This window comes from Oncorhynchus clarkii, chromosome 6 (genome assembly GCF_045791955.1).
Source record: "Oncorhynchus clarkii lewisi isolate Uvic-CL-2024 chromosome 6, UVic_Ocla_1.0, whole genome shotgun sequence".
Lineage (NCBI taxonomy): Eukaryota > Metazoa > Chordata > Actinopteri > Salmoniformes > Salmonidae > Oncorhynchus > Oncorhynchus clarkii.
In genome coordinates, this window is record NC_092152.1 from 82988403 (window position 1) to 83016075 (window position 27673).

Sequence of the window (27673 nt, forward strand, 5' to 3'; positions counted from 1 at the left end):
CTGTTTCACTCTTTCCCCCACCACTTCCCACTCTCTTCCACTCTCTCTGGCAGTCTGTTTCACTCTTTCCCCCACCACTTCCCACTCTCTTCCTCTTCCTCTGGCAGTCTCTGTTTCACTATTTCTCCCACCACTTCCCACTCTCTTACTCTCTCTCTGGCAGTCTGTTTCACTCTTTCCCCCACCACTTCCCACTCTCTTCCTTTTCCTCTGGCAGTCTGTTTCACTCTTTCTCCCACCACTTCCCACTCTCTTCCTCTCTCTCTGGCAGTCTTTCACTCTTTCCCCCACCACTTCCCACTCTCTTCCTCTTCCTCTGGCAGTCTGTTTCACTCTTTCCCCCACCACTTCCCACTCTCTTCCTCTCTCTCTGGCAGTCTTTCACTCTTTCCCCCACTACTTCCCACTCTCTTCCTCTGGCAGTCTGTTTCACTCTTTCCCCCACCACTTCCCACTCTCTTCCTCTCTCTCTGGCAGTCTTTCTCTCTTTCCCCCACCACTTCCCACTCTCTTCCTCTCTCTCTGGCAGTCTGTTTCACTCTTTCCCCCACCACTTCCCACTCTCTTCCTCTCTCTCTGGCAGTCTTTCACTCTTTCTCCCACCACTTCCCACTCTCTTCCTCTGGCAGTCTGTTTCACTCTTTCCCCCACCACTTCCCACTCTCTTCCTCTTCCTCTGGCAGTCTGTTTCACTCTTTCCCCCACCACTTCCCACTCTCTTCCTCTCTCTCTGGCAGTCTTTCACTCTTTCTCCCACCACTTCCCACTCTCTTCCTCTCTCTCTGGCAGTCTGTTTCACTCTTTCCCCCACCACTTCCCACTCTCTTCCTCTCTCTCTGGCAGTCTTTCACTCTTTCTCCCACCACTTCCCACTCTCTTCCTCTCTCTCTGGCAGTCTTTCACTCTTTCCCCCACCACTTCCCACTCTCTTCCTCTCTCTCTGGCAGTCTGTTTCACTCTTTCCCCCACCACTTCCCACTCTCTTCCTCTCTCTCTGGCAGTCTTTCACTCTTTCCCCCACCACTTCCCACTCTCTTCCTCTCTCTCTGGCAGCCTGTTTCACTCTTTCTCCCACCACTTCCCACTCTCTTCCTCTGGCAGTCTGTTTCACTCTTTCCCCCACCACTTCCCACTCTCTTCCTCTTCCTCTGGCAGTCTGTTTCACTCTTTCTCCCACCACTTCCCACTCTCTTCCTCTGGCAGTCTGTTTCACTCTTTCCCCCACCACTTCCCACTCTCTTCCTCTTCCAGTCTGTTTCACTCTTTCCCCCACCACTTCCCACTCTCTTCCTCTCTCTCTGGCAGTCTGTTTCACTCTTTCCCCCACCACTTCCCACTCTCTTCCTCTTCCTCTGGCAGTCTGTTTCACTCTTTCCCCCACCACTTCCCACTCTCTTCCTCTTCCTCTGGCAGTCTGTTTCACTCTTTCCCCCACCACTTCCCACTCTCTTCCTCTTCCTCTGGCAGTCTGTTTCACTCTTTCTCCCACCACTTCCCACTCTCTTCCTCTCTCTCTGGCAGTCTGTTTCACTCTTTCCCCCACCACTTCCCACTCTCTTCCTCTTCCTCTGGCAGTCTGTTTCACTCTTTCCCCCACCACTTCTCTCTCTCTGAATCAGAACTGTTGATATTGAAAAGCCAAGCCTTTGATTGAGGAATAATATCATGTGTCAGGATAAGATGGGCAAAGAATGATCCTCCTCCTGTTTTGGGAGCCCTTTCTTCCCTGCCTTTTAATTGGTTGGCTCTGTCATATCAGCAAGCCTTGGAAGAGATGGAGCGATATCACCCGAAAGCTTTTTCAAGCCCTCACTCTCTTTTCAAGTCCTTTTGATTTCCACAGGCTTAACTGTTTAATATTCCAAACTAGTTGGTGGCCTTTTCAGAAAACCAACAAGGTGCTGAGGATGTGAGCCTTGTCTTTATGCGGAGGCAGCTGGTCTCAGCCTCTCAGACACCGGGGTCGCACTGCTTCTAGAAAGCTCTGTCGCTCTCCTCAGACAGCACCGCGGCCTCACGCCCTACAGACGCTCGCGTCATTGTCCTCCAGTCTCTTGTCTTGATAAGTGTCCCTAGAAGTGACCCCCTCTTAGTGCAGGAGGAGGGGTGTCAGTGCAACAAGTTCCCCCTAGTCTGACAGGAGGAGGGGTGTCAGTGCAACAAGTTCCCCCTGGTCTGACAGGAGGAGGGGTGTCAGTGCAACAAGTTCCCCCTGGTCTGACAGGAGGAGGGGTGTCAGTGCAACAAGTTCCCCCTGGTCTGACAGGAGGAGGGGTGTCAGTGCAACAAGTTCCCCCTGGTCTGACAGGAGGAGGGGTGTCAGTGCAACAAGTTCCCCCTGGTCTGACAGGAGGAGGGGTGTCAGTGCAACAAGTTCCCCCTGGTCTGACAGGAGGAGGGGTGTCAGTGCAACAAGTTCCCCCTGGTCTGACAGGAGGGACACGTTTAGCTGAGACTCCGTCGACCATTGACACTTCGTCTGGATTCAGAGCTGTGAGTTTTTGCAAACAGGTGTGTGTGTGTGTGTGTGTGTGTGGACAGTTTAGGACCTCTATCCTACTTGTTTATCTTCTATTTCAAGATATGTTTTCTGAGTTCATCCGGGATATGAACACTCAGTCTTCAGAGATGACACTCTGGGAGGATCTGCCCTCTAGGGCTGTTTATGCTGCTCTGTCAAACTGTGTCCAGTTTTTTTATTTACTCTCATCTCAGCCTGCCTGTGCTGCAGCCTGCCCTTCCTGCCTTTCTCTCCTGCTTGTTTGTTTGGCGCCAGAGAGCCTGAGAGGTACTTACAGAGAAGCTGCAGTCTGGGCTCCCCTGTCGCTCAGCGCTCACTCCCTGCCTCCCACTGCCTCCCTAGAGCCTGTTTTGGTTTTATCGCCTCTGCCTGCCACTTCTCACTGATCTGTCTTTTAACCCCACATTAGCGGGGTTGAAATGTTGTGAGTAAATGGGGAAACAGTGAAGGATTCCTACTCTTCTGTCATCGTCTTCACAGTATGGCGGGGGGGGGGGGGCTTGTTGGTTTGTCTAAAATAGATCAATGACTTGTGATGCTGCCAGCGGGATATTGTGACAGGGACAGGATGTACTACTCACAGTAAGACACCAGCTGAGAAAGGGATGGAGGAGTAGAGAAGGACAGAGAAGCGGTAGAAAACGACTGCTTCGATCGGGGTGGAATCCACGGAGGAGACGGAGGACCATGGCAGAGCCACATTCGTGGGGAGAGAGGACCACCAAATTATATGCAAAGCCTGGGTAAAAACTCTGAAATATACTGACTATATCCCTGAGAGCTTGTGACAGCCACAACGCATCTCTCAGCGTGTGACGCAGGGCCCCTGAAACCCTCTTTGTTCACTAAATCCACTGTGAAGATTCCGCTCATGTTTGGAGATTTGAGAATGGGGGGGGGGGGGGGGAGCGGAGCAGGATATTAGGGGTGTGTAGTTCTGCAGTAGCCATCTCAGGATTTAGGGCCTAATTATCCCCATCAGCCAGGGTTATTGTGTTGGCGTGATACTCCCAGTGTGCTTCCAGAGACTGCTGAAGAGAATCCTGTCAGCTGTGATATAAATAGAAGCTGCGTTGCTCTATACAAACCAAATTGGAGACCTGAGTCTTAATAATGTCTCCGTTTCCCACCCATGTGTAGTAGTCTTGCATATTCTAATCTAAATATTGCTTTGTGATGTTGTATTTGCCGGTCCGCATGAAGATGTTCTTGGTCCATCCTGATTTTTACGAGCAGCATTTCTGACAGACTGTTATAAATCAGAAATGAGAGAGATTCCATTTCCCTTTCAAGTGTGCATCTATTATTTAACCTGCAATATTTTATGCAGAATGGAAATTAGCCTGGTAAGAGGCACTTTCTTTTCCATCTTCATCGGATGCCAGATTAAATATTGTGTAGTTCAGTGTTCCAGCTCTCTCTCTCTCTCTCTCTCTGTGCTCATTTAGAATTCAGCTTTGTTGCCTCAGCCTTTTGAAGTGTTGTCAGGGAAGCAGCTTGTGATCTTCATATACATTAGTGTTGAGTCTGACATGGTGTACAGACTCATGCCTTCCTAGTATTTGTTTACACAAACATACAGGCAGCCACCCTGTATTATTCTAATGAATCAAGGAGCTCTAAAGGGGTCCGCATGCGTCCCCCAGCCAAAACAGTTGGGGTGAGTTTCTATAGATTATGAGGACATTTTGGGACGTGTTTGTTTTCGACTTCGGTAAGGTTTGTGTTTGGTTGTTCACATTGTTTTTCTGGAGACGACGACGTTGGTAGCTGAAGTCTACGCCCCTTCGTTGGTGATTGGTCAGCAGTAGGGATTCTTCACTGAAGTCTACGCCCCTTCGTTGGTGATTGGTCAGCAGTAGGGATTCTTCACTAAAGTCTTTGTCATTCAATGAGAGATGACTCGTTTTCTTGCAACTTTTTAAAATTGAAATACTGCACCAAACATCTTCATGTAAAGTTGCGTGACTAAGATTTCCTCGTCAAAAACATCAATTATAGAGTTCTTGTTATCTTTGATTAATTCTGACTTTTGAGGAAGTGTACTCACTACAGCATCTCAGAATGGCCAAACAGTACCATTTCAGATATTTTTCTTGTTTTTCAGGAGAACGTCTTTTTAAGGGAGCACACTTTCGGCGAGCCGCCAGCCGAACTTAAACATGCTGACACCTTAATTGCGTCAAGGTTTTAGCTCAGTCTTTTCTTCCATGATACAGGAAGCAGACCCTGGAATGCTTTGCTTTGATTCGTTCTTTCAACGTTCCACAGTAAATGTCAGATCTGTCTTCGTGCTGGATGTGTAATTTCTCAGCTGTTTTCCTTTTTGTGTTGGTTTTTCTATGAATATGACAGTCAAATCACTTGAAATGGGAAGGTGTGCAATGATGGGAGTGTCCATTCCTTCAGAGTATGTGATGGACTGAAGAGTCTACTGACGCTCTAAAACTTCTGTTTAGATCTTCAGCTCAACCCACTCAGGGATCTATGTTCTGAATCAGAACTGAGCTGGCTGTGTGACTGGTTGACTCAGGGATCTATGTTCTGAATCAGAACTGAGCTGACTGGTTGACTCAGGGATCTATGTTCTGAATCAGAACTGAGCTGACTGGTTGACTCAGGGATCTATGTTCTGAATCAGAACTGAGCTGCCTGTGTGACTGGTTGACTCAGGGATCTATGTTCTGAATCAGAACTGAGCTGGCTGTGTGATTGGTTGGTGTGCATGCGTGTGCGCGTAAGGTCTCAGGTCTTGTTTCACCGACTGTTTTCCTGGACACTGCTCTGGGTATCAGATGGCCAATGATGCCTGCCACTATTAATGTCCATGGCTTGATTAGTTAATGATTAGCCAGCTATCAAGACCATGAGTGTTATGACTGCAGAGCAGATGGACCATCACAGGCCCACACACACCCTGAGTAGAAGTCCTGATGGATGCTCGCTCAGAGCGCCAAGGAAGGACGAGTGTCCGGAATTTACAATGCAGTAACATCATACTTAAACCTGCAGTGTGAACAAGGCTTGAATGCTCAAATTAGTTATGGAATACTGATTGTCCAAAGCGGAAGTTAGAAGTTACCAAATAGGATTTGTATGTGTTCAGACAGCAGTCATTAGCTGACATGGCCAAGCTAGTTGTCACAGCAACGCCGGGTGTGTGTGCAGTGGTGCAGGCTATGAAGGTGGTTTGAAATGTGGCTTGAAATATCAGATTCCATGTGCCTTTTTGGCTGTAGGTTCAGACTAGAGGTCGACCGATTAATTGGAAAGGCCGATTTAATTAGGGCCGATTTTCAAGTTTACATAACAATCGGAAATCGGTATTTTTGGACGCCAATATATATTTTTTAAATTAATAAAAAAAAAATATATATATATATTTTTATACCTTTTTTAATTTAACTAAGCAAGTCAGTTAAAGAACACATTCTTATTTTCAATGACGGCCTAGGAACGGTGGGTTAACTGCCTCGTTCAGGGGCAGAACGACAGATTTTCACCTTGTCAGCACGAGGGATTCAATCTTGCAACCTTAGAGTTAACTAGTCCAACGCAATAATGACCAGCCTCTCTTGTTGCACTCCACAAGGAGACTGACTGCCTGTTACGCGAATGCAGTAAGCCAAGCCAAGGTAAGTTGCTAGCTAGCATTAAACTTATCTCATAACAAACAATCAATCATAATCACTAGTTAGCTACACATGGTTGATGATATTATCTAGCATGTCCTGCGTTGCATATAATCTGACTGAGCATACAAGTATCTAAGTGTCTGACTGAGCGGTGGTAGGCAGAAGCAGGCGCGTAAACGTTCATTCAAACATCACTTTCGTGCGTTTTGCCAGCAGCTCTTCGTTGTGCGTCAAGCATTTCACTGTTTATGACTTCAAACCTATAAACTCCCGAGATGAGGCTGGTGTAACCGAAGTGAAATGGCTGGCTAGTTAGCGCACGCTAATAGCGTTTCAAACTTCACTCGCTATGAGCCTTGGTGGTTGTTTCCCTTGTTCTGCATGGGTAACGCTGCTTCGATGGTGGCTGTTGTGTTGCTGGTTCGAGCCCAGGGAGGTGCAAGGAGAGAGACGGAAGCTATACTGTTACACTGGCAATACTAAAGTGCCTATAAGAACATCCAATAGTCAAAGGTTAATGAAATACAAATGGTATAGAGGGAAATAGTCCTATAATTCCTATAATAACTACAACCTAAAACGTCTTACCTGGGAATAGTGAAGACTCATGTTAAAAGGAACCACCAGCTTTCATATGTTCTCATGTTCTGAGCAAGGAACTGAAACGTTAGCTTTCTTACATAGCACATATTGCACTTTTACTTTCTTCTCCAACACTTTGTTTTTGCATTATTTAAACCAAATTGAACATGTTTCATTATCTACTTGAGGCTAAATTGATTTTATTGATGTATTATATTAAGTTTTCATTCAGTATTGTTGTAATTGTCATTATTACAAATATCTATTTTTTAAATCAGCCGATTTAATCAGTATCGGATTTTTTGGTCCTCCAATAATCGGTATCGTTATCGGCGTTGAAAAATCATAATCGGTCGACCTCTAGTTCAGACTGCAGGAAAAATAACCGATTTGAATCAGAGATGCAATTTTTGGGGGATTTGAGTCATTTCAAAACTGCCAATGTGAACAACACTTAATGTGAGGATCCTTAATGTAATAGACCCCCCCCCCCCCCCCCCCCCTCTGTTTACACCATGTACAAAGTGAAGGGTAGGTTAGAGCCTGGTTGAGTCATTGCATGTGTGCGAGGTGTCAACCCCCTGCTTTGAAGTGCCAGATGAAAGGACACTTGATGAAGGCTATGATAAGTGTCACGGTAAAGATTACAGTCCAGAGATGTGCTAAGCTACCTCTCTGCAGGAACTGAGATCCCTGGATCATGTTGAACAACCATTCTGCTTCTTAAACATTACGCATCCCAAGGCTTAAGAATGGTTTGTTACGAAGGCATGCCTTTTTTCTCACCTTTTGTATGCGTGTGAGGAAGTGGCCGTGTTACGAATCCCTTTTGGCCCGACAGTCTAGGGGGGATGGTAATGAGACCCGTAACATATCTCATGCAAATTATAGTTGTGGCAAAGTAAGTGTGAATGAAATAACCACGACAACTGAAATAATACCGTCAAACTCAGGGTTTATTTATAAACACACGGTAATGGGGGGAGCAGGAAAAGGGGCTGAGCTGGACCCAAGGAAATAAACAACAAATATGCAAAATCACCCCTAAGCTAGACTAGCCTACTTTAACAACAGCTAACTAACTAACCAAAAATACAGTGGGTGGTCCGCCCAGTTCTAACTAGTGTATTTAACAAAGTTCACCTACGGGTAGTGTATGCCCATGGGCAACTTGTCTTGGTTTCCCCCTTTTCCCACCAGCAAACACCATAAGCAAAAACAATACTCACAGGAGATGACAAAGTGATTTGGAGGTGCTCAAACAAAATAAGAGGTTAAGACGCAAAGAGAGAGTGAAACAGAGAGATCTACATACATGGCATTTACAGATAGATTGAGCTACTGAAATCTACGAAGAACAGAGATCTACAAACATGGCATTTACAAAGAGATTGAGCTACTGAAATCTATAAAGAACAGAGATCTACCAACACGGCATTTACAAAGAGATTGAGCTCTAGAGCAAACAAATGATGGGGTTTTTAAACCAAGGGAAATTAACTGTGATAGGGTAGGAAACAGGAGGAGGTGTGTCTTCTGATTGTTGATTGGATTGTTGACTGATTGGGGAGTGATGATTTTCACCTGTGAGGGGAGACGGAGAGAAAACACACACAGGATACACACACACAGGATAATGGTATCCGTAACAGGCCGGCCGTATGTGGCCTGGCTGAGGCTGGGCCTGGCTGTGTCCAGATGTTCATTCCTGTGGGAAAGACGAGGGACACATCTAGAGGGAGAGTGCCACGTTGGTGCCTGGAGAGAGGGGGAGGGACGCACAACAAACACCCGCTTTCTGCTCAGGTAGTCGGAAGACTGAGCTGCTTTCTGCTCAGGGAGTCGGAAGACTGAGCTGCTTTCTGCTCAGGGAGTCGGAAGACTGAGCTGCTTTCTGCTCAGGGAGTCGGAAGACTGAGCTGCTTTCTGCTCAGGGAGTCGGAAGACTGAGCTGCTAGCTGTGTAGTTTACTTTACTCATTTTCATTTATCTCCTTGCTTCTTGGCTACGATTACAGCTGTCTAGCCCTGTAGGAGCAGAGATTTCCATATTGCTGTGGAATATTGATTTGACCATCTTGCTTGCCAACATGTTTTCTGAATTCAAAGGGATTTAAAAAACAATTTTAATCTATTATCCCTATTTATAAAATGGACTACACATGGTTTTAAGGGAATAGCAATGTTAAATTGCCCTCGTTGAATGCAGAATCGTTTTTTTCCCCCTAAGTGCTATTTTTCTTATCGTAGCCACTTGGAAGACCACTGCTCTGTTATCCTACTTCATTTCAGGTGACTAGAATCTTGAGGCAGTGTTCAGCTGGCCACTCATACCCTGCCTCTAGTGCGTCCTCTTCAGTCTAACAGGGTTTTGAGGTTCCCTGTTGCAATGTGGGTCATAAAAGATGCATAGTGCTTTATCATGCCTGTCACCTTCATGGTGGTCATGGGGTGTTGTATTTGATATTAGTAGCATCTCTAAATGGCCTTCATCACATGACCTGTCAAACCAGGCCTTCATCACATGACCTGTCAAACCAGGCCTTCACCATCCAGACCTGTCAAACCAGGCCTTCATCACATGACCTGTCAAACCAGGCCTTCATCACATGACCTGTCAAACCAGGCCTTCATCACATGACCTGTCAAACCAGGCCTTCACCACCCAGACCTGTCAAACCAGGCCTTCACCACCCAGACCTGTCAAACCAGGCCTTCACCACCCAGACCTGTCAAACCAGGCCTTCACCACCCAGACCTGTCAAACCAGGCCTTCACCACCCAGACCTGTCAAACCAGGCCTTCACCACCCAGACCTGTCAAACCAGGCCTTCACCACCCAGACCTGTCAAACCAGGCCTTCACCACCCAGACCTGTCAAACCAGGCCTTCACCACCCAGACCTGTCAAACCAGGCCTTCACCACATGACCGTGCATGATAGTACAGCATTGTGCTGTTTAATTACCAAGACAGATTTAGCTTCTGTATTAAACCAACACTAAATGCTGGAGATGTAATTCTAAATTCTGAGTCATATGATTTAGAATCACAGTCACGACTTCAACATCCTCTTGGCCCAGATTTGTTGTGTGTGATTTTGTCTTCTATAGCCTCCTTGGCGTGTCAGTACTCTGGTCCAATGGCTAGATCAATTGCAATTAAATATTATAATTTGGGGTAATTCTACGAAAAATCCTCCCACACAGCTCGGCCCCAATCAAACATCCATCTTCCTGCTCCACCCCATCTTAGCCTCGACTGAAGATAGTCTCTTTGTTGTTCAAGCATCCGCTCCACTATGTAACACCGTGCCCACAACAGGGCTTGTATTTATTTTACCTTTATTTAACTAGGCAAGTCAGTTAAGAACAAATTCTTATTTTCAATGACGGCCTAGGAACAGTGGGTTAACTGCCTGTTCAGGGGCAGAACGACAGATTTGTCGACGACCTTGTCAGCTCGGGGATTTGAACTTGCAACCTTCCAGTCCAACGCTCTAACCACTAGGCTACCCTGCCGCCCCAATGTTACCAGCTGTTATAAACTTTCTAATACCTGATTTGAGTGCTTTGTCGATAAGCCCGTTTTGATAAAAGATTGATCGTCTCTCTTTGTGCGGTGATTTACCACCGTCTCCTATTTAACAGCCCTTACCGCCTCCGCTGTAGCAACGTTATAGGGGCGCGGTTAATTGCAGGGTGAAGTATCCCTGTCACTTTCTACACATTGCTCATGATGGATTGGCAGTACATTAATGACCTAGTGGTTGAGACGCCTGTAAATTCATCATGGTTGCAATTACAAATATGTGTTTGTTTCCTCCAGCATCATTTATGGGTCATTCAGAGCCTTAAGTCATTGGCTATTGATGTAAGACCATTTTACCCCTGGTCAAAAAGCATTACGTTTTTGCTTTTCCTCAAAACGTGTGACTGAAAAGGCTGTGGAACAGCGATCAATCGTAATTTCCTTCCAGAAACATTACGCCTGTTAAAGGAATGTCTTGAAATCTCCAACAAAGGGAAAGTGCAGCGTGATCTGATTACTGCATGATCAATTCTCCTGTAAAAAAAGGGCCAACGTTAACGCCGTTCACCCTGTAAATCTTGAAGTGTGGTGTTGAACCTTGTAACAAACCCTGTTGTGAACAATTAGATATTATCGTCTGATTTGAGAAATTACAATTAATAGAGGCTAAATGCCCGGGCACAGTTAATAGTACTGATTTCAGTAAGAAGGAAGATGGACGTCAATACTTATTGGATTAGGAGGATAGCCTCAGCATGAGGATCATGTTATAAATATCCAGCTAAATTCTCATGCTCTGGTGAAAGCTGATCTCGCTAAGATTACCCATAGCCTATTATTCCAGAGATTGTGTAGCCTGAACGTCTTAATCGCAGCATGTTTATGACCCACAATTTGCATACAATTTGCATCCCTGGTTGCTGCAGTGAACCAACATCCTGCCAATTTTGGCTCTGTAATCTTGTCCACCAAACGGTACAGGATTAGCCAAAGAGGGTGTGTTTAGTGATTTACAATGAATCATTTGTATTTGATGCAGCACAGTTGGGGCACATTTGACCTTTGACGAATAGACCTCTGAATGGAGGAGAACATGGAGCTTCAATATTCCACATTATATTTAACCAGTGAATGCCACCTCCATGGAGTCTGCCTTTCATGTTGAACTTTCATGGTATGGATACATATGTCGGAGTGACCTTTATGTTCTCTCCAAATATATCTGATTCTGTCTGATATATTTCTAAGCCTTTTTGTCCAATGAACATCAATGAGAGGCCAGAGGATGAGACTTGGCCGTTTGATTGGCCTAATTTGATTGCAGAGATATAATCCCTGCATGTTTCTTTTTAAGTGCTCATTTCTACAACTCATCACAGCCTTTCATCCCTATCAGCAGGGTACTAGAAGACTCTTCCTTCACACAGACACATTTCTCTCTGACCATGTTTGCCCAGGAGTTGTCTGATCTCCCGATGTAGGCCTGATGATGGCAGACACTGATAGAGCCCGGTCTTGGTCTGGGAACTCTTGATGTTCCCTGTCAGTGGTCTAAATCCAAAATGGCTGCCGCCCAGTCAGCTTGTCTCCGTCCAGCAAACACACACAACATTATCTGCCCTACAGGCCTTGTTGTCTCACATGCTTTCATGTTGTTAGGGACAATTTTTGAAACAACCAAAGATGTCTGCCTGGTAACTCATCCAAAATGTTAACCTTATTAGAATGTGATCATATGTAACTTCTTTCCTGGCGTTTTTAGGCCTATATTTAGTGAGTCATCCTCGTCGGTAGGTAGTCACTGTTAGCGATGTGACAAACTGAAACATTTTCTTAATGTTGAAAAAACATCTGCTTTCTGTTAAAACTATAAGCTCCCGAGTGGCGCAGCGGTCTAAGGCACTGCATCTCAGTGCATGAAGCGTCACTATAGTACCTGGTTCGAATCCAGGCTGTATCACATCCGGCTGTAATTGGGAGTTCCATAGGGCACCGCACAATTGGCCCAGCTTCGTCGGGGTTTGGCCGGAGTAGTCCGTCATTGTAAATAATAATTTGTTTACTGACTTGCCTAGTTAAATCAAGGTTAAATAAAAATGTGATAAAATTCACAATGCAGCTGCGCTGTTGCCAGGAATGGTTTGTGTCTCTGGGTGCTGTCCTTTTCAGATGGTTAAGCACTGATCTGTTACCAGGAATGGTTTGTGTCTCTGGGTGCGGTCCTTTTCAGATGGTTAAGCACTGCTCTGTTGCCAGGAATGGTTTGTGTCTCCGGGTGCGGTCCTTTTCAGATGGTTAAGCACTGATCTGTTGCCAGGAATGGTTTGTGTCTCCGGGTGCAGTCCTTTTCAGATGGTTAAGCACTGCTCTGTTACCAGGAATGGTTTGTGTCTCCGGGTGCAGTCCTTTTCAGATGGTTAAGCACTGATCTGTTACCAGGAATGGTTTGTGTCTCCGGGTGCGGTCCTTTTCAAATGGTTAAGCACTGCTCTGTTGCCAGGAATGGTTTGTGTCTCTGGGTGCGGTCCTTTTCAGATGGTTAAGCACTGCTCTGTTACCAGGAATGGTTTGTGTCTCTGGGTGCTGTCCTTTTCAGATGGTTAAGCACTGATCTGTTACCAGGAATGGTTTGTGTCTCTGGGTGCTGTCCTTTTCAGATGGTTAAGCACTGATCTGTTACCAGGAATGGTTTGTGTCTCTGGGTGCTGTCCTTTTCAGATGGTTAAGCACTGATCTGTTACCAGGAATGGTTTGTGTCTCTGGGTGCGGTCCTTTTCAGATGGTTAAGCACTGCTCTGTTACCAGGAATGGTTTGTGTCTCTGGGTGCGGTCCTTTTCAGATGGTTCATTGTAAATAATACTTGTACTACCATTACTGTACTTCAATTCCACCTCACATAATTAGCATTTCCTTCTCAACTACACTACCGTTCAAAAGTTTGGGGTCACTTAGAAATGTCCTTGTGCTTTTCTTTCAAAATCATTTTTTTTGTCCATTTAAAATAGCATTAAATTGATCAGAAATACAGTGTGGACATTGTTAATGTTGTAAATGACTATTGTAGCTGGAAACGGCAGATTTTCTATGGAATATCTACATAGGTGTACGGAGGCCAATTATCAGCAACTATCAGTCCTGTGTTCCAATTGCATGTTGTGTTACCTAATCCAAGTGTATCATTTTAAAAGGCTAATTGATCATTAGAAAACCCTTTTGCAATTATGTTAGCACAGGTGAAACTGTTCTGATTTAAAGAAGCAATAAAAGTGGCCTTTAGACTAGTTGAGAATCTGGAGCATCAGCATTTGAAGAAGATGAGCCTCGCGCTTCAACGCTCTTAGTTCTTGTGGAAATTGACCCACTATGCTGTTTACTTTTTGCGTACTGCATACTGGGATTTGTCGTAATGTTACGAATCCCAATTTCATTTAAAAGTGAAAATTTTAAGTGTTCACACTGCTCGTCAATGTAATAGAATGTGATGTTTTTGTTGCAGGTGGTGAGGAGTCGGCCAGATGAACTAGATCCAGGGGAACTCGTAGCCGGGGACATGACTGATCCGTTGGCTGTTTTCTGCTGAATGGATTAGGGTGAGTACCTACAGTGCCTTCTTAAAGTATTCATACCCCATGACTTATTCCACATGTTGTTACAGCCTGATTTCAAAATGTATTTTTCTCCTCATCCATCTACACACACTACCCCATAATGACAAAGAGCAAACATGATTTTAGAAAATTACAGAAACAGCTCATTTACATAAGTATTCACACCCCAGGGTCAATACATGTTATAATGCCCTTTGGCAGCAGCTACAGCTCTGAGTCTTTCTGGTTAAGTCTATAAGAGCTTTCCACATGTGGATTGTGCAACATTTGCCTATTTTTTATAATTCTCTAAGTTCTGTCAAATAAGTTGTTCATTATTACTAGACAACCATTTTTAGGTCTTGATATATACAGTGAGGGAAACAAGTATTTCCCCTGCTGATTTTGTATGTTTGCCCACTGACAAAGAAATGATCAGTCTATAATTTTAATGGTAGGTTTATTTGAACAGTGAGAGACAGAATAACAACAAAACAAATCCAGAAAAATGCATGTCAAAAATGTTATAAATTGATTTGCATTTTAATGTGGGAAATAAGTATTTGACCCCTGTGCAAAACTTGACTTAGTACTTGGTGGCAAAACCCTTGTTGGCAATCAGAGGTCAGATGTTTCTTGTGGTTGGCCACCAGGTTTGCACACATCTCAGGAGGGATTTTGTCCCACTCCTCTTTGTAGATCTTCTCCAAGTCATTAAGGTTTCGAGGCTGACGTTTGGCAACTCGAACCTTCAGCTCCCTCCACAGATTTTCTATGGAATTAAGATCTGGAGACTGGCTAGGGGGTCAAATATTTATTTCCCTCATTAAAATGCAAATCAATTTATAACATTTTTGACATGTGTTTTTCTGGATTTTTTTGTTGTTATTCTGTCTCTCACTGTTCAAAGAAACCTACCATTAAAATTATAGACTGATAATTTCTTTGTCAGTGGGCAAACGTACAAAATCAGCAGGGGATCAAATACTTTTTTCCCTCACTGTATATTTTCATGCAGATTTAAGTCAAAACTGTAACTCAGCCAACACCCAGTGTAGATTTGGCCTTGTATTTGAGGTTATTGTCCTGCTGAAAGGTTAATTCATTTCCCAGTGTCTGGTGGGAAGCAGACTGAAGGTTTTCCTCTAGGATTTTGCATGTGCTTAGCTTTATTCCATTTTTTAAAATAAAAAAACTCCCTAGTCCTTGCCAATGACCAGCATACCTATGATGCAGGCACCACCTGCTTGAAAATAGGAAGAGTGGTACTCAGTAATGTGTAGTGTTGGGTTTGCTCCAAACATAACGCTTTGTATTCAGGAAAGCAAGTTCATTTCTTTGCCACATTTTTAGCAGTTTTACTTTAGTGCCTTGTTGGAAACAGGATGCATGTTTTGGAATATTTTTATTCTATACTGGCTTCCTTTTCACTCTGTCAATTAGGTTAGTGTTGTGGAGAAACTACAATGTTGATCCATCCTCAGTTTTCTTCTGTCACAGCCATTAAAATCTGTAGCTGTTTTAAAGTCACCATTGCCCTCATGGTGAAATCCCTGAGTGGTTTCCTTCCTCTCCGACAACTGAGTTTGGAAGGGAGTCTGTATCTTTGTAGTGACTGGGTACATTGATACACCATCCAAGTGTAATTAACAACTTCTCCATTCTCAAAGGCATATATTCAATGCCCTTCTTGGTCAGGCATTGGAAAACCTCCCTGGTCTTTGTGGTTGAATTTGTGTTAGAAATTCACTTCTCGACTGAGGGACCTTACAATTATCTGTATGTGTGGGGTACAGAGATGAGGTAGTCATTAAACTTATTAAGCAAGTGTTTACTCCTGAACTGATTCATGCTTGCCATAACAAAGGGGATGAATACTTATTGACTCAAGACATTTCAGCTTTTCGTTTTTGTATTAATTTGTAAACCTTTCTAAAAACATAGTTCCACTTTATAGGGTATTGTGTGTCGGCCAGCGACAGTCTAATTTGAATCCATTTTAAATTCAGGCTTTACCACAAATGTGGACCAAGTCCAGGGGTGTGAAATACTTCCTGAAGGCCCTGTACCTGTCATTTTTCAACAGTAACTTACTTTGGAATCATAGAACTAGCATTAATGCTGACCCAATCTGACCTGATCTTAATTGAGTAAGCAGAGCTGTGACGGATTTCCCTAAACCCAAACCGTATCAAGTTGATAGCAAAAGGAAAGGAGAAGTCTTTGAACGTGCTCTGGATTCATTAGCCTGTATCAGGCTGGTAATTGGAAGTCTGCATGGAGCGAGAGGACAGGACTTGGGTAGATTCACAGACGCTGATCAAAGCTGTGTCCCCTACAGCTCCACGAGCTGCTTTTTTTATGCCACCTCTTCCTGCAAAAGACTCGCCCGGAGGGGATATGTCACATGTTCAAGGTCCCAATACCTGTAACCCTGCTATGTCATGAGGTTTTAACCATGTAAGCCTTACTGTGGAAGGATCCCATGTCCTGCTCCGTCCCTGAATCATATTCTGTTATGCTGCTGCAAGGCTACATGTAAGCCTTACTGTGGAAGGATCCCATGTCCTGCTCCATCCCTGAATCATATTCTGTTATGCTGCTGCAAGGCTACATGTAAGCCTTACTGTGGAAGGATCCCATGTCCTGCTCCGTCCCTGAATCATATTCTGTTATGCTGCTGCAAGGCTACATGTTTTTGTGCACTGCTTATAAATGATGTGCAAAGGTCACAGTAATGGCATTGAAGAGTGGTTATTTTTCTGTCTGTTCTCCAGTTGATTAGGAGCATGTTTAATCCCCCCTGTAGGTCTCTAATATTGTATGCTTTTTGGTAATAACCTGCCTAATCCCTGGACTAGTGACGGGTTGGACCGAGACATTCACTTCAAAGCAATTTCCTCCATTCTCTGCCTGCTCTGAGAGATATAAACCATGTTTCATTGTGCAGCACTAATGTGAAATTACTTCTTTGTTGGCCACATCGAAGTCAATTTGTTAGCTCAGTGTGTTTGCTATGGTGATTCAACAAACGGAATGTAATGGAGAGAAGTCCAGTGGAATGCAGGGCCAATGCCAGGTAAGAAAGACCTGGTGCTTAAGTCTTGTGTTATCAGGGCACAGACACAACCTTTCCACCCAGAGGACTGGCATCCTTTAGTGAAGATCGCACCAGGTTTGCTTTCGTGTGCCAACGTCTGATTGGGAGACACCTGCCTCTGTGACTGGCAGGTGATGGAGCAGGTGTTTTGGGCAGAATGTGAACTCATTGCTAACAGAAGATGTGTTTTAATATGTGATGAAGGGCTAGCTCCCTCCCCCACTGTCCCCCTCTCCTTCTCTACTCCTCTGAGATACAACTCGCTGTGACTGTGCTTTCTTACGCCCAGGCAGCAGCAGGCATCTGAAGACTTGAAAGGGCAATGTGTAGGGGTGTTACCACGATTACAGAACAGACATTTGAATATGTTGTGGATGGTACATGCACTGTGGTGCATATTAATACTCTGTCATCAGTGTGACTTATTCAAGCTGAGCTGCGGTCGCTTCCCTTGTGTTGAGGCACCACCAAGGGAGAATTTGGCCTCAACCTTGGTAGTGATGCTGTCAACGCCTGTATGTATGTAAATGTAACTGAGTGAGCCATGCATTAACTGATGAAGAGGAGTGAGACGACCTACAGTGGAGCACATTTTATGGGAGGCGTGTTTGTCTTTTCTAACGAGCTGCCTCACACAGACACGCACACACACACACACACACACACACACACACACACACGGACACCCTTCTCGTCTCCGACACAGTAGGCGTTAACAGGCCCCTGAGCTCCAGTCAGCCAGAGCTTATTTACAGCAGTCTGAGCCCCTGCCTGAATTCACCCAGAGACCACTGAAAATGCCATGAGTGTGTAGTTGGGGCAGGAACACCTGGTTGCACAAACACCGGGACTTCTGCTCCGATACCTCCCCAAGGGCAGCTCACCAGCGATGGGGCGTTATCGCAATGATGGCTTTTACATTTTTTTTCCCCACCAGAAAACAGCAGAGGGATAAAAACAACAGCCTGTCCAACCCAGGGCTCTGGTGCTACAGTGGTCTGCCCAACCCAGGGCTCTGGTGCTACAGTGGTCTGCCCAACCCAGGGCTCTGGTGCTATTGTTTTTCCACCCTCTTGGTATTCATACACACTTGATATAGCCTAAGCATACCAATGAAAACATACTTCCAGGTGCTTGTGAGATGGGGTTCCAATAGTCTTAGTGCTGGATAATCATCACTAGCACCCTTTGTGTACTGCAGATGGGGGTTTTGGTATGGAGGCAAAGGTCGTAGGACATGAATGCTTTTGCCCAAACGGGAAAAAGATAATGACAGGAAAATGAACTTAAATACTGCAGGATGTGCTTCCTCATCCCTCCCCATGTTATCAGTAAAACAACACAAACCCTCTGCTCACATTTGAAGAACAATGTTAGGCCCACTTGTTTTGCTCTTTCCGTGGTCTCGTCATTATAAACAGAACTTGTAGTAGGAGATTGGCCTTAGCAGGCGTACTTTAACTAAGTAGCCAATCCAACCACCCCCTTTTCTGTCTTCTCGCTGTTGTGTGAAGGGTTAAAGTATCCCCGCCTTATTATACATGCACATTAAACTAACTGGCCAGCTGGTATGTTGGCAGTCTGTTGACGTTCCAAGGCAGAATGAGATACTCTTGAGCACAGTGTATCCTGGGTAGTTGTGAAGCAGCTGTTATTGCATCCAGAGATGTCTGACACGTTAACAATGCAGCGCAGCTGCTGCCAGCATTCACCCAATGAGAAAACGCCTGTCATCGGAGCTGGCCTATGAGTGATGTCAGAGATGACTGGAGAAGCTGCCAGCATTCACCCAATGAGCAAACGCCTGTCATCGGAGCTGGCCTATGAGTGATGTCAGAGATGACCGGAGAAGCTGTGAGCATTTGGAACTCGGAGACCTCCCTCCTCATGGCTTCTGTGTTTACAGTCCCGAGACCTCGGATCACAAAGATACTTCTCAACACGTAAACCCCTTCAACATATCGATTGACCTCTGCTCCAACCAGCCAAGGTTAGACATGGACGGTTGGAGCAGAGGTCAATTGACATGTTAAAGGGGTCTAACCTTGGATGGTTGGAGCAGAGGTCAGACTGTATTTATTTTACCTTTATTTAACTAGGCAAGTCAGTTAAGAACAAATTCTTATTTTCAATGATGGCCTATGAACAGCGGGTTAACTGCCTTGTTCAGGGGCAGAACGACAGATTTGTACCTTGGGGATTTGAACTTGCAACCAGTCCAACACTCTAACCACTAGGCTACGCTGCCGCCCCTTTTTCAAGGTCCATGTCTAACCTTTTTCAAGGTTAGACATGGACCCCTTCAACATGTCGATTGACCTCTGCTCCAACCGTCCAAGGTTAGACATACTATTATGTCTCTGTTGGTCGTCAAGGACTGTTTGTAAGTTTTGACAAAGCTCATGTTGCCTAGAAGCAATGCATTGTATTTCAACCAGCTTTTTGACTGAGATGATTTTCAAGTCTTGGCAAGCCTGGCATGCACCTGCCTCTGATTTATTCCTGGGGCTTAAATGGCCTGAAGTTGGACGGTATATCTGATGACCGTTCTGTCAAGCTCGCCGTAGTCGTCTAACCCCACCTGGATGGGCAGGTTGGGCCCAATATGGCATGTCGTCCCAACCCCTTGGAAGCCAACACAACACCACATGTAGTCCTACATAATCAGCATGCTAGCAGCAGCAGCTGCCCTCTTCATTTTGTCTCATCGTTGATGCCCAGTCAGTGTTATAAAAAAACTCTGAGTGGAAGAGTTCTGACAACCATAAGGTGACCGGAGCCAAACCATCCAATCAGAGCAGAGGCCACTAAACCTGAAAGCAGTCCTTTCAGACTCCACAGTCCCTAGTGCCAGGGCCAGCCTTCCTCCTCCCACCCCTGATGGCCATTATCGGGACAGCATCTAAAGACAATGTAGCCCCTATGCTCCCAGAGGCCAGGTTGCCAAGGCTGGGGTGGAGGCCAAGGGCAGTCGATGTTCTCACATTACTGAGAACCCCCCCCCCCCCCCTTATCAAGGCTAAAGGCTGGGTAGTTTTAAGCTCAGTGGATAACCCCCCCCCCCATACATTTATCAAGGCTAAAGGCTAGGCTGTTTTAAGCTCAGCAGTATGCTTAGCAGCATTTCAATGGAGTCCTTCATTTCCTCCTGTGTCTCATCCCTCCCCCTTGGCCCCCTGGGAAGGCCATGCATCACCAGGATGAGGATGGGGAGTGGGCGTGAACTCTGGCCAGAGCGCCGTGGCGACGGATGAACTCCAAGCATACTGAGAGGGCATCTGGTCATGTGCGCTGGCTACAGATTGATGCGCTCATTTTAAACGCAGGTCCCATGCTGCCGTGTCAAATTTTTAAGTATCTTTCAATTCTCCGAAGCAGGACGTTGGCGCATTTAAGCTGAAAAGCTCCACCCCCCCCCCCCCCCCCCTTTACCACAATCTGTCAGGCATGGAGGGTTTTTATCCTCAACAGCCTTGTACTCCCTATCCGGGTTGGTGTCTGTTGTTTTGGAGTACTTCCCCTCTAAGTCTGTAGTTCAAATCGTGGATATTACCAGAGGGATTACATCTGTGCAACACATCCGTAGTCAAGCTGATTGCCCTTGGATTACACAGAGGCCCATCCATATCTCATGCACTTAAGTGGATTTGGGCCGAAATGATCCATGAAAACACAGCTACTGTCTCGTCCACTAGATAGAGCCTAGTGGTGTTGTCTGAACTGTAGGTAAGTCGTACACAATAAATAGGTGACATCCACAAGTGAATTGAAAGATGCTACAGGGTTTTTATTGAAATGTCTCTTTCTCCAGAACCTTGAGGAGATCCGTTTTAACAGTCTGATCATATGAATTACAAGACATGTGGATTCATGAAAGGTGGTGAGAGAGAACGTGAATGAATAACAAGCAATGCGATATAAGTTCTAGATTTATCCTTGCCCACTTGTATAGTCACTATGGTCTTGTCCTGGTTTAGGCAGGCTGTGATTGGCTGGACTCAGTGAAGCCTAGTGGGTATAGCCAGTAGCCATGCCACTGACTGAGCTCTGCCGGCAGCACACCACCTAATAAGATCCAATTATTTATAGTCAGGCCCTGACAAGATGGAGACAGTCTGCTTATCTTTCACTGTGCAGTCCCCAGGCTTCCTCCCAGAGTTCTCATCATTGTCAGAGCTCCCAGCAGCCCAATCATTCATCTCTCCACTATGCTGACTTTTCTCCAAATATCAATGATACTTTTATTCATACAGCAATCTTTTACATATGCAGAGGTCTGCCAAAGCAGATTTTTCACATGACATGACACTTCAAGTTGGTAACTGCAAGTGCAGAGTTCACTTTTACCCTCCAGCAGTTGATACTTGGAGAGAACCATGTGTAGACCTATTTCCAAATGGAAGTGCTCGCTTTTATTGGAAAGTGTGTTTCTAACCCACCCCATACAGCTCATGTATTTGCAGCAGCTATTGTTAGAACACGATCACTAACACGTGATCTTCAGGGTTTATATTGTGAGCTGGGTTAGTAACACCAGGCTGAATGTATACAGTACCAGTCAAACGTTTGGACACACCTACTCAAGGGTTTTGCTTTATTTTTTACTATTTTCTACGTTGTAGAAATAATAGTGAAGACATCAAAACTATGAAATAACACATATGGAATCATGGAGTAACCAAAAGAGTGTTCAACAAATCAAAATATATTTGAGATGGCCACCCTTTGCCTTGACGACAGTTTTGCACACTCTTGGCATTCTCTCAACCAGCTTCACCTGGAATGCTTTTCCAACAGTCTTGAAGGAGCTCCCACATGCTGAGCACTTGTTGGCTGCAGGCCAGGTCATCTGGTGCAGCACTCCATCAATCTTCTTCTTGGTCAAATAGCCCTTACACAATCTGGAGGTGTGTTTTGTGTCATGGTCCTGTTGAAAAACAAACGATAGTCCCACTAAGCGCAAACCAAATGGGATGGCGTATCGCTGCAGGATGCTGTGGTAGCCATGCTGGTTAAGTGTGCCTTGAATTGTAAATAAATCACTGACAGTGTCACAGCAAAGCACCCCACACCATCACATCACCACCACGGAGATCATCCGTTTACCTACATCTCATGAAGATATGGCGATTTGGAAGGAAAAATATTATTTTCTTGGCCCAAGAAAGTCTCTTCTTATTGGTGTCCTTTTAGTAGTGGTTTCTTTGTAGCATTTCAACCATGAAGGCCTGATTCACACAGTCATGTTGAGATGTCTGTTACTTGAACTCTGAAGCATTTATTTGGGCTGCAATTTCTGAAGCTGGTAACTAATGAATTTATCCTCTTCAGCAGAGGTAACTCTGGGTCTTTCTTTCCTGTGGCCAGATGGTTTTTGCGACTGCACTAGAAGACAGTTCTTAATGTTCCGTATTGACTTACCTTCATGTCTTAAAGTAATGATGGACTGTCGTTTCCCTTTGCCAAGAACAGTTCAAATAAGCATAGTATAGACTTGGTCTTTTACCAAATAGGGCTATCTTCTGTATACCACCCCTACCTTGTCGCAACACAACTGATTGGCTCAAACGCATTAAGAAGGAAAGAAATTCCACAAATTAACTTTGAACAAGGCACACCTGTTAATTGAAATGCATTCCAGGTGACTAACTCATGAAGCTGTTTGAGAATGCTAAGTGTGCAAAGCTGTCATCAAGGCAAAGGGTGGCTACTTTGAAGAATCTCCAATATAACACTTTTTTTGGGGGGGGGGGGCTACTACATGTGTTATTTCATAGTTTTGATATCTTCACTATTATTCTACAATGTAGGGGGGGGGGGGGGAGAACAAAAAAATAAAAACCCTGTGTCCAAACTTTTGACTGGTTCTGTATATGTTTTCCTTTATTTCTGCCTAACCCTACCGCCCCTCCCCTAATTGGAGTAAACTAATCGACAGCACTTAGGCTTCTACTTCCAGCTTATACATCTTTCAGCTCCCCTCCACCCCTCCCATTTAGTTCTGAACACCATCCAGTTTTGGTTTCTATTTGGTATATATTTTTCAGCTGTGATGTTTTACAAAAGTTGTGAACCTTTTTATTCTCATAGTGTCTACAGATTGTAAATAAAATAAACATTTTTTGCTAAGAGCATTATTATATTATTGATCATTTGACTGACATTTTAAATCACCCAGCACTCAAGGCTGTTCTTAAGAGAGTAGCCTATCCTGCCTCATATCCTGTATCATATCATGCCTCATATCCTGTATCATATCATGCCTCATATCCTGTATCATATCATGCCTTTACTCTACACGCTTATTAGAGAGAACTGGAACTTCCTAACTCCAGGCGTCCTTGTCTGGCTACATGCTTGTCCTTGGTGTTTAACTTTGTAGGAGACCAGAGACCATTATCGTTGTAATTTGACTCGGCGTTGCTAGGGCAGATAGATTGCTCCCATTGTGGAATTAATGCGCATTCATTGTGTTGACCTTTAGCTGTGGCTGGATTAAGCTGAAGCATTGAGATGCTGTTGGAAGTAATGATTTTCTACCCTCTCTCTCTCCGCCTGTATTGTGGGAAGGCCGAGTCTTTGTCGTTGCTGCATCTGCAACTCCTAGCGCCGTAAGCTGTAATTAGTGAGGGATGTTTGCCTATTGATTTCTCTCAGGACGATGGAAATGGCAGAAACAACATGGCAGACGACGTGAGTCTCGGACCCGCGCTGATTGGCACTGTTAATCGGGTGAATGAATTGACGCGTCTCGTTGGCCTGGTAGACGTCGACTCCAGCCCTTTCATCTAGTTTTGACCCTCGAGTTCTTAATACCGTTCTCGTAGACAAAAGTGTTTACCCACAACCAAAGAGGGACTGTCTGTGATCCACTAAGTGTTTACCCACAACCAAAGAGGGACTGTCTGTGATCCACTAAGTGTTTACCCACAACCAAAGAGGGACTATCTGTGATCCACTAAGTGTGTACCCACAACCAAAGAGGGACTGTCTGTGATCCACTAAGTGTTTACCCACAACCAAAGAGGGACTGTCTGTGATCCACTAAGTGTTTACCCACAACCAAAGAGGGACTGTCTGTGATCCACTAAGTGTTTACCCACAACCAAAGAGGGACTGTCTGTGATCCACTAAGTGTTTACCCACAACCAAAGAGGGACTGTCTGTGATCCACTAAGTGTTTACCCACAACCAAAGAGGGACTGTCTGTGATCCACTAAGTGTTTACCCACAACCAAAGCGGGACTGTCTGTGATCCACTAAGTGTTTACCCATAACCAAAGAGGGACTGTCTGTGATCCACTAAGTGTTTACCCACAACCAAAGAGGGACTGTCTGTGATCCACTAAGTGTTTACCCACAACCAAAGAGGGACTGTCTGTGATCCACTATTTGGAAAAACTGCCAATGCTGACATGCGTTATGTGAATTGGTCTATGCAAGCCTCTGAAGTGGTAGTTTAATGTTTTCCATTCCTAACCCTCAAGCCGAAGCAGCTGCAAAAGGCAAAAGGTACACAAACAACTAATTGCAAATGCTGCTCATCATCACATTTACCATCATGCTGGTTCCTTTCCTCAAGTTAATCTGCATTCGATTCTCATCAACTCATCTGCAGATGCTCCTCAATCACCTTGCATCTTCTTAAGCGGTTTAGTCTACTTTGTGTATTCCTTAATTGATCACCCGTGAGCTGTGGAGCCCAAGCCTGTCGGCTCTGTCTAGAACCGGGAGCTGTGGAGCCCAGACCTGTCAGTGTAGAGCAGTAGGCTAGTGTTGGAGTGACTATCTGTGCTGTTTTTCCCCACATCCCAACACCTCTCTTGTTTGTATCAATGAAGCTCCCAGATAACACGTTGCATGTGTTTTTGTTGAAGATGTTGAGGGCCACACATATGGTGACAGTAGTAGTGGTACAGCAGAAGTACACGGAGTATACAAAATATTAAGAACACCTTCATAATATTGAGCCCCCCCTTCCCTCAGAACATCTTCAATTTGTCAGGGCATGGACTCTACAAGGTGTTGAAAGCGTTCCACAGGGATGCTGGACCATATTGACGCCAATGCTTTCTTGGCTGGTGTGGTATCCAGAGTCATTCCAACCTTGTGTCATACGGGGATATTCAGTAATATCGGCACTGATCCCAAGGGCTGTGGATTTCAAACCCCACTTATACTCTGCAATCTGAGGATTAGCAATGCTAACAAGTACATGTAAAATCCCATAGAGAATGCTAATGATCGCGTTGTGAATATTTTTGTACAGTTTCTTACTGAACTATACAAGTAACTCAAAATGCTACACAGTTTGCTGCACAAAACAAATATTAGCCAGCGAGGCTCTTGATCCAAGAGTCACTCTAGAGTAGAGAGAGTGGAAAGGTATTTATGGGGTCATAAACCTCACCTACAGGCCAACGTCATGACATACCTTTGGCAGAGATTAGACTTTCTGGGTAAGTCTCTTAAGAACTTTCCACACCTGGATTGTGCAACATTTGCCGATTTATTAAAAATAAAATACAAATCTTCAAGCTCTGTCAAATTTGGTTGTTGATCATTGCTAGTCAACCATTTTTCAGGTCTTGCGATGGATTTTCCAAGTAAATTTAAGTCTCAACAATAACTCAGGAACATTCACTGTCTTGGTGAGTAACTCCAGTGTAAATGTGGCTTTGTTTTAGGTTATTGTCCTGCTGAAATGTTAATTCATTTTCCAGTGTCTGGTGGAAAGCAGACTGAACAAGGTTTTCCTCTAGGATTTTGCCTGTTTAGCTCCATTCATTCGATTTTTTTTTTTTTTTTTTATCCTGAAAATCTCCCTTGTCCTTAACAATTACAGCATACCCATAACATGATGAAAATACGCAGGGTGGCGCTCAATAATGTGTTGTATTTTCCACAAACATAACACTTTCGGACAAAGTTAATGGATTTGCCACATTTTTTTTGGCAGTATTACTTTAGTGCCTTGTTGCAAACAGGATGCATATTTTGGAGTATTGGTATTCTGTACCAACTTCCTCCTTTTTGTTGATCCATCCTCTGTATTCTCCAATCACAGCCATTAAACTCCTTCCACTGCGGCAAATGAAGTAGGAAGGCTGCCTGTATCTATAGTGCCTTCGGAACGTTTTCAGACCCATCCACAATACTAAAATTGCAAAAAATGTAACATGGCAGTAATGTAACAATGTGGAAAAAGTTATTTCTGAAGGCACTGTATGTGTCTTATATACTTAATGTTGTCAAAGGATACTATTAATAAGTCTCTGTTTCCCCTGTGCAGGTGCGCTGTGACCATGCGTTGCCTGGCGGCCCGGGTCAACTACAAGACCCTGATCGTCATCTGCGCCCTCTTCACCCTCCTCACCATGCTTCTGTGGAACCGCTGCTCCAGCGACACCGCCCTGCGCTTCCTCCCACGGGCCCCGCCGCCACCCCCCAGCGCCAAGGGGGGCGACGCCAGCATTAGCAGCCAGCAGCAGCCCCCGCAGCCCCCGGAGCCACCGCCCATAGTAGGCGGAGCTGCCGGCATCAAGTACGAAGAGATGGACTGCCTGATTAACGACGACGTCACGATAAAGGGTCGTCGGGACGGTGCTGAAGTGTACTTCCCTTTCAGCTGGCTGGAGAAGTACTTTGAGGTGTACGGCAAGGTGGTGCAGTACGACGGTTACGAGCGCTTTGAGTTCCAGCACAGCTACTCCAAGGTGTACGCGCAGCGCGAGCCCTACCACCCGGACGGCGTCTTCATGTCCTTCGAGGCATACAACGTGGAGGTGCGCGACCGCGTCAAGTGCATCAGTGGAGTGGAAGGTGAGTCGAAGCCCTTGAGGCGCCAACATTGATCCGTGACACTGTCCACGAGAAAAGGCATTTTATTGCAGCCAACCACATTACAACTGTTATTTTGATTCACCTGACGCACAGGAAATCAGAGCTAGTTTATCAATCCTTTAATCGCCTTAATTACTACTTATTGAACAATACCATCACGAATGTATGGCCTTATAAAATCTTATTTGTTTTTCCCCAAATGTAGTTTTCTTCGTTTGTTTTTTCAAGGTTTCTGTAATTCCCAATCTTAAAAAAAATAGAAGAATAACAAAATTTGATCTTTTTTTTAAATTTTGGGTTGTAGTATGAACCAACAAGAGACTGTTTGGTTAGCGATGTTTGTGTAGCGCTCTTGTGGTTGGAGAGTTTGCAAAGCAAATGGCCACTGGATTGATGCAAATGGTCATGATCTCATTCTGCCAGGTAGCCAGCCATAGGCTACTTTGGTAGACATTTTAAATGGGAAGGTTTTTGGGAAAGCCTTTCCAACAGAAGATGGTTATAATTAGCATCATCGCTAACAGCTACACAATGTGCAGACATACACTCGCACCGCAGACACGGGCATTCCTCGCACCGCAGACACGGGCATTCCTCGCACCGCAGACACGGGCATTCCTCGCACCGCAGACACGGGCATTCCTCGCACCGCAGACACGGGCATTCCTCGCACCGCAGACACGGGCATTCCTCGCACCGCAGACACGGGCATTCCTCGCCACGCAGACACGGGCATTCCTCACCGCTTCATAAAGTTGCAGGAAAATACAAATCATTGATGCATTCTGGTCTAGTCTTGGGAAAATGAATGTGTTTTCTACTAAGTTCAATACATTTTTGAATATTGTTGAATTCCGTTTTTAATATCTGGATTC

General features: G+C 44.9%; 1 protein-coding gene across 1 annotated transcript in view; it reads left to right on the forward strand.

Moving 5' to 3' along the window:
- The window catches only part of LOC139411735 (glucuronic acid epimerase b), an 86144-nt gene that overhangs the window by 27691 nt on the left and 30780 nt on the right, over nucleotides 1–27673 (forward strand). The window contains exons 2-3 of the mRNA XM_071158418.1: nucleotides 13765–13858; nucleotides 26248–26777. Coding sequence (XP_071014519.1) covers nucleotides 26261–26777 — 517 coding nt within the window. The 5' untranslated portion in view covers nucleotides 13765–13858; nucleotides 26248–26260. The remainder of the gene's footprint in view (nucleotides 1–13764; nucleotides 13859–26247; nucleotides 26778–27673) is intronic.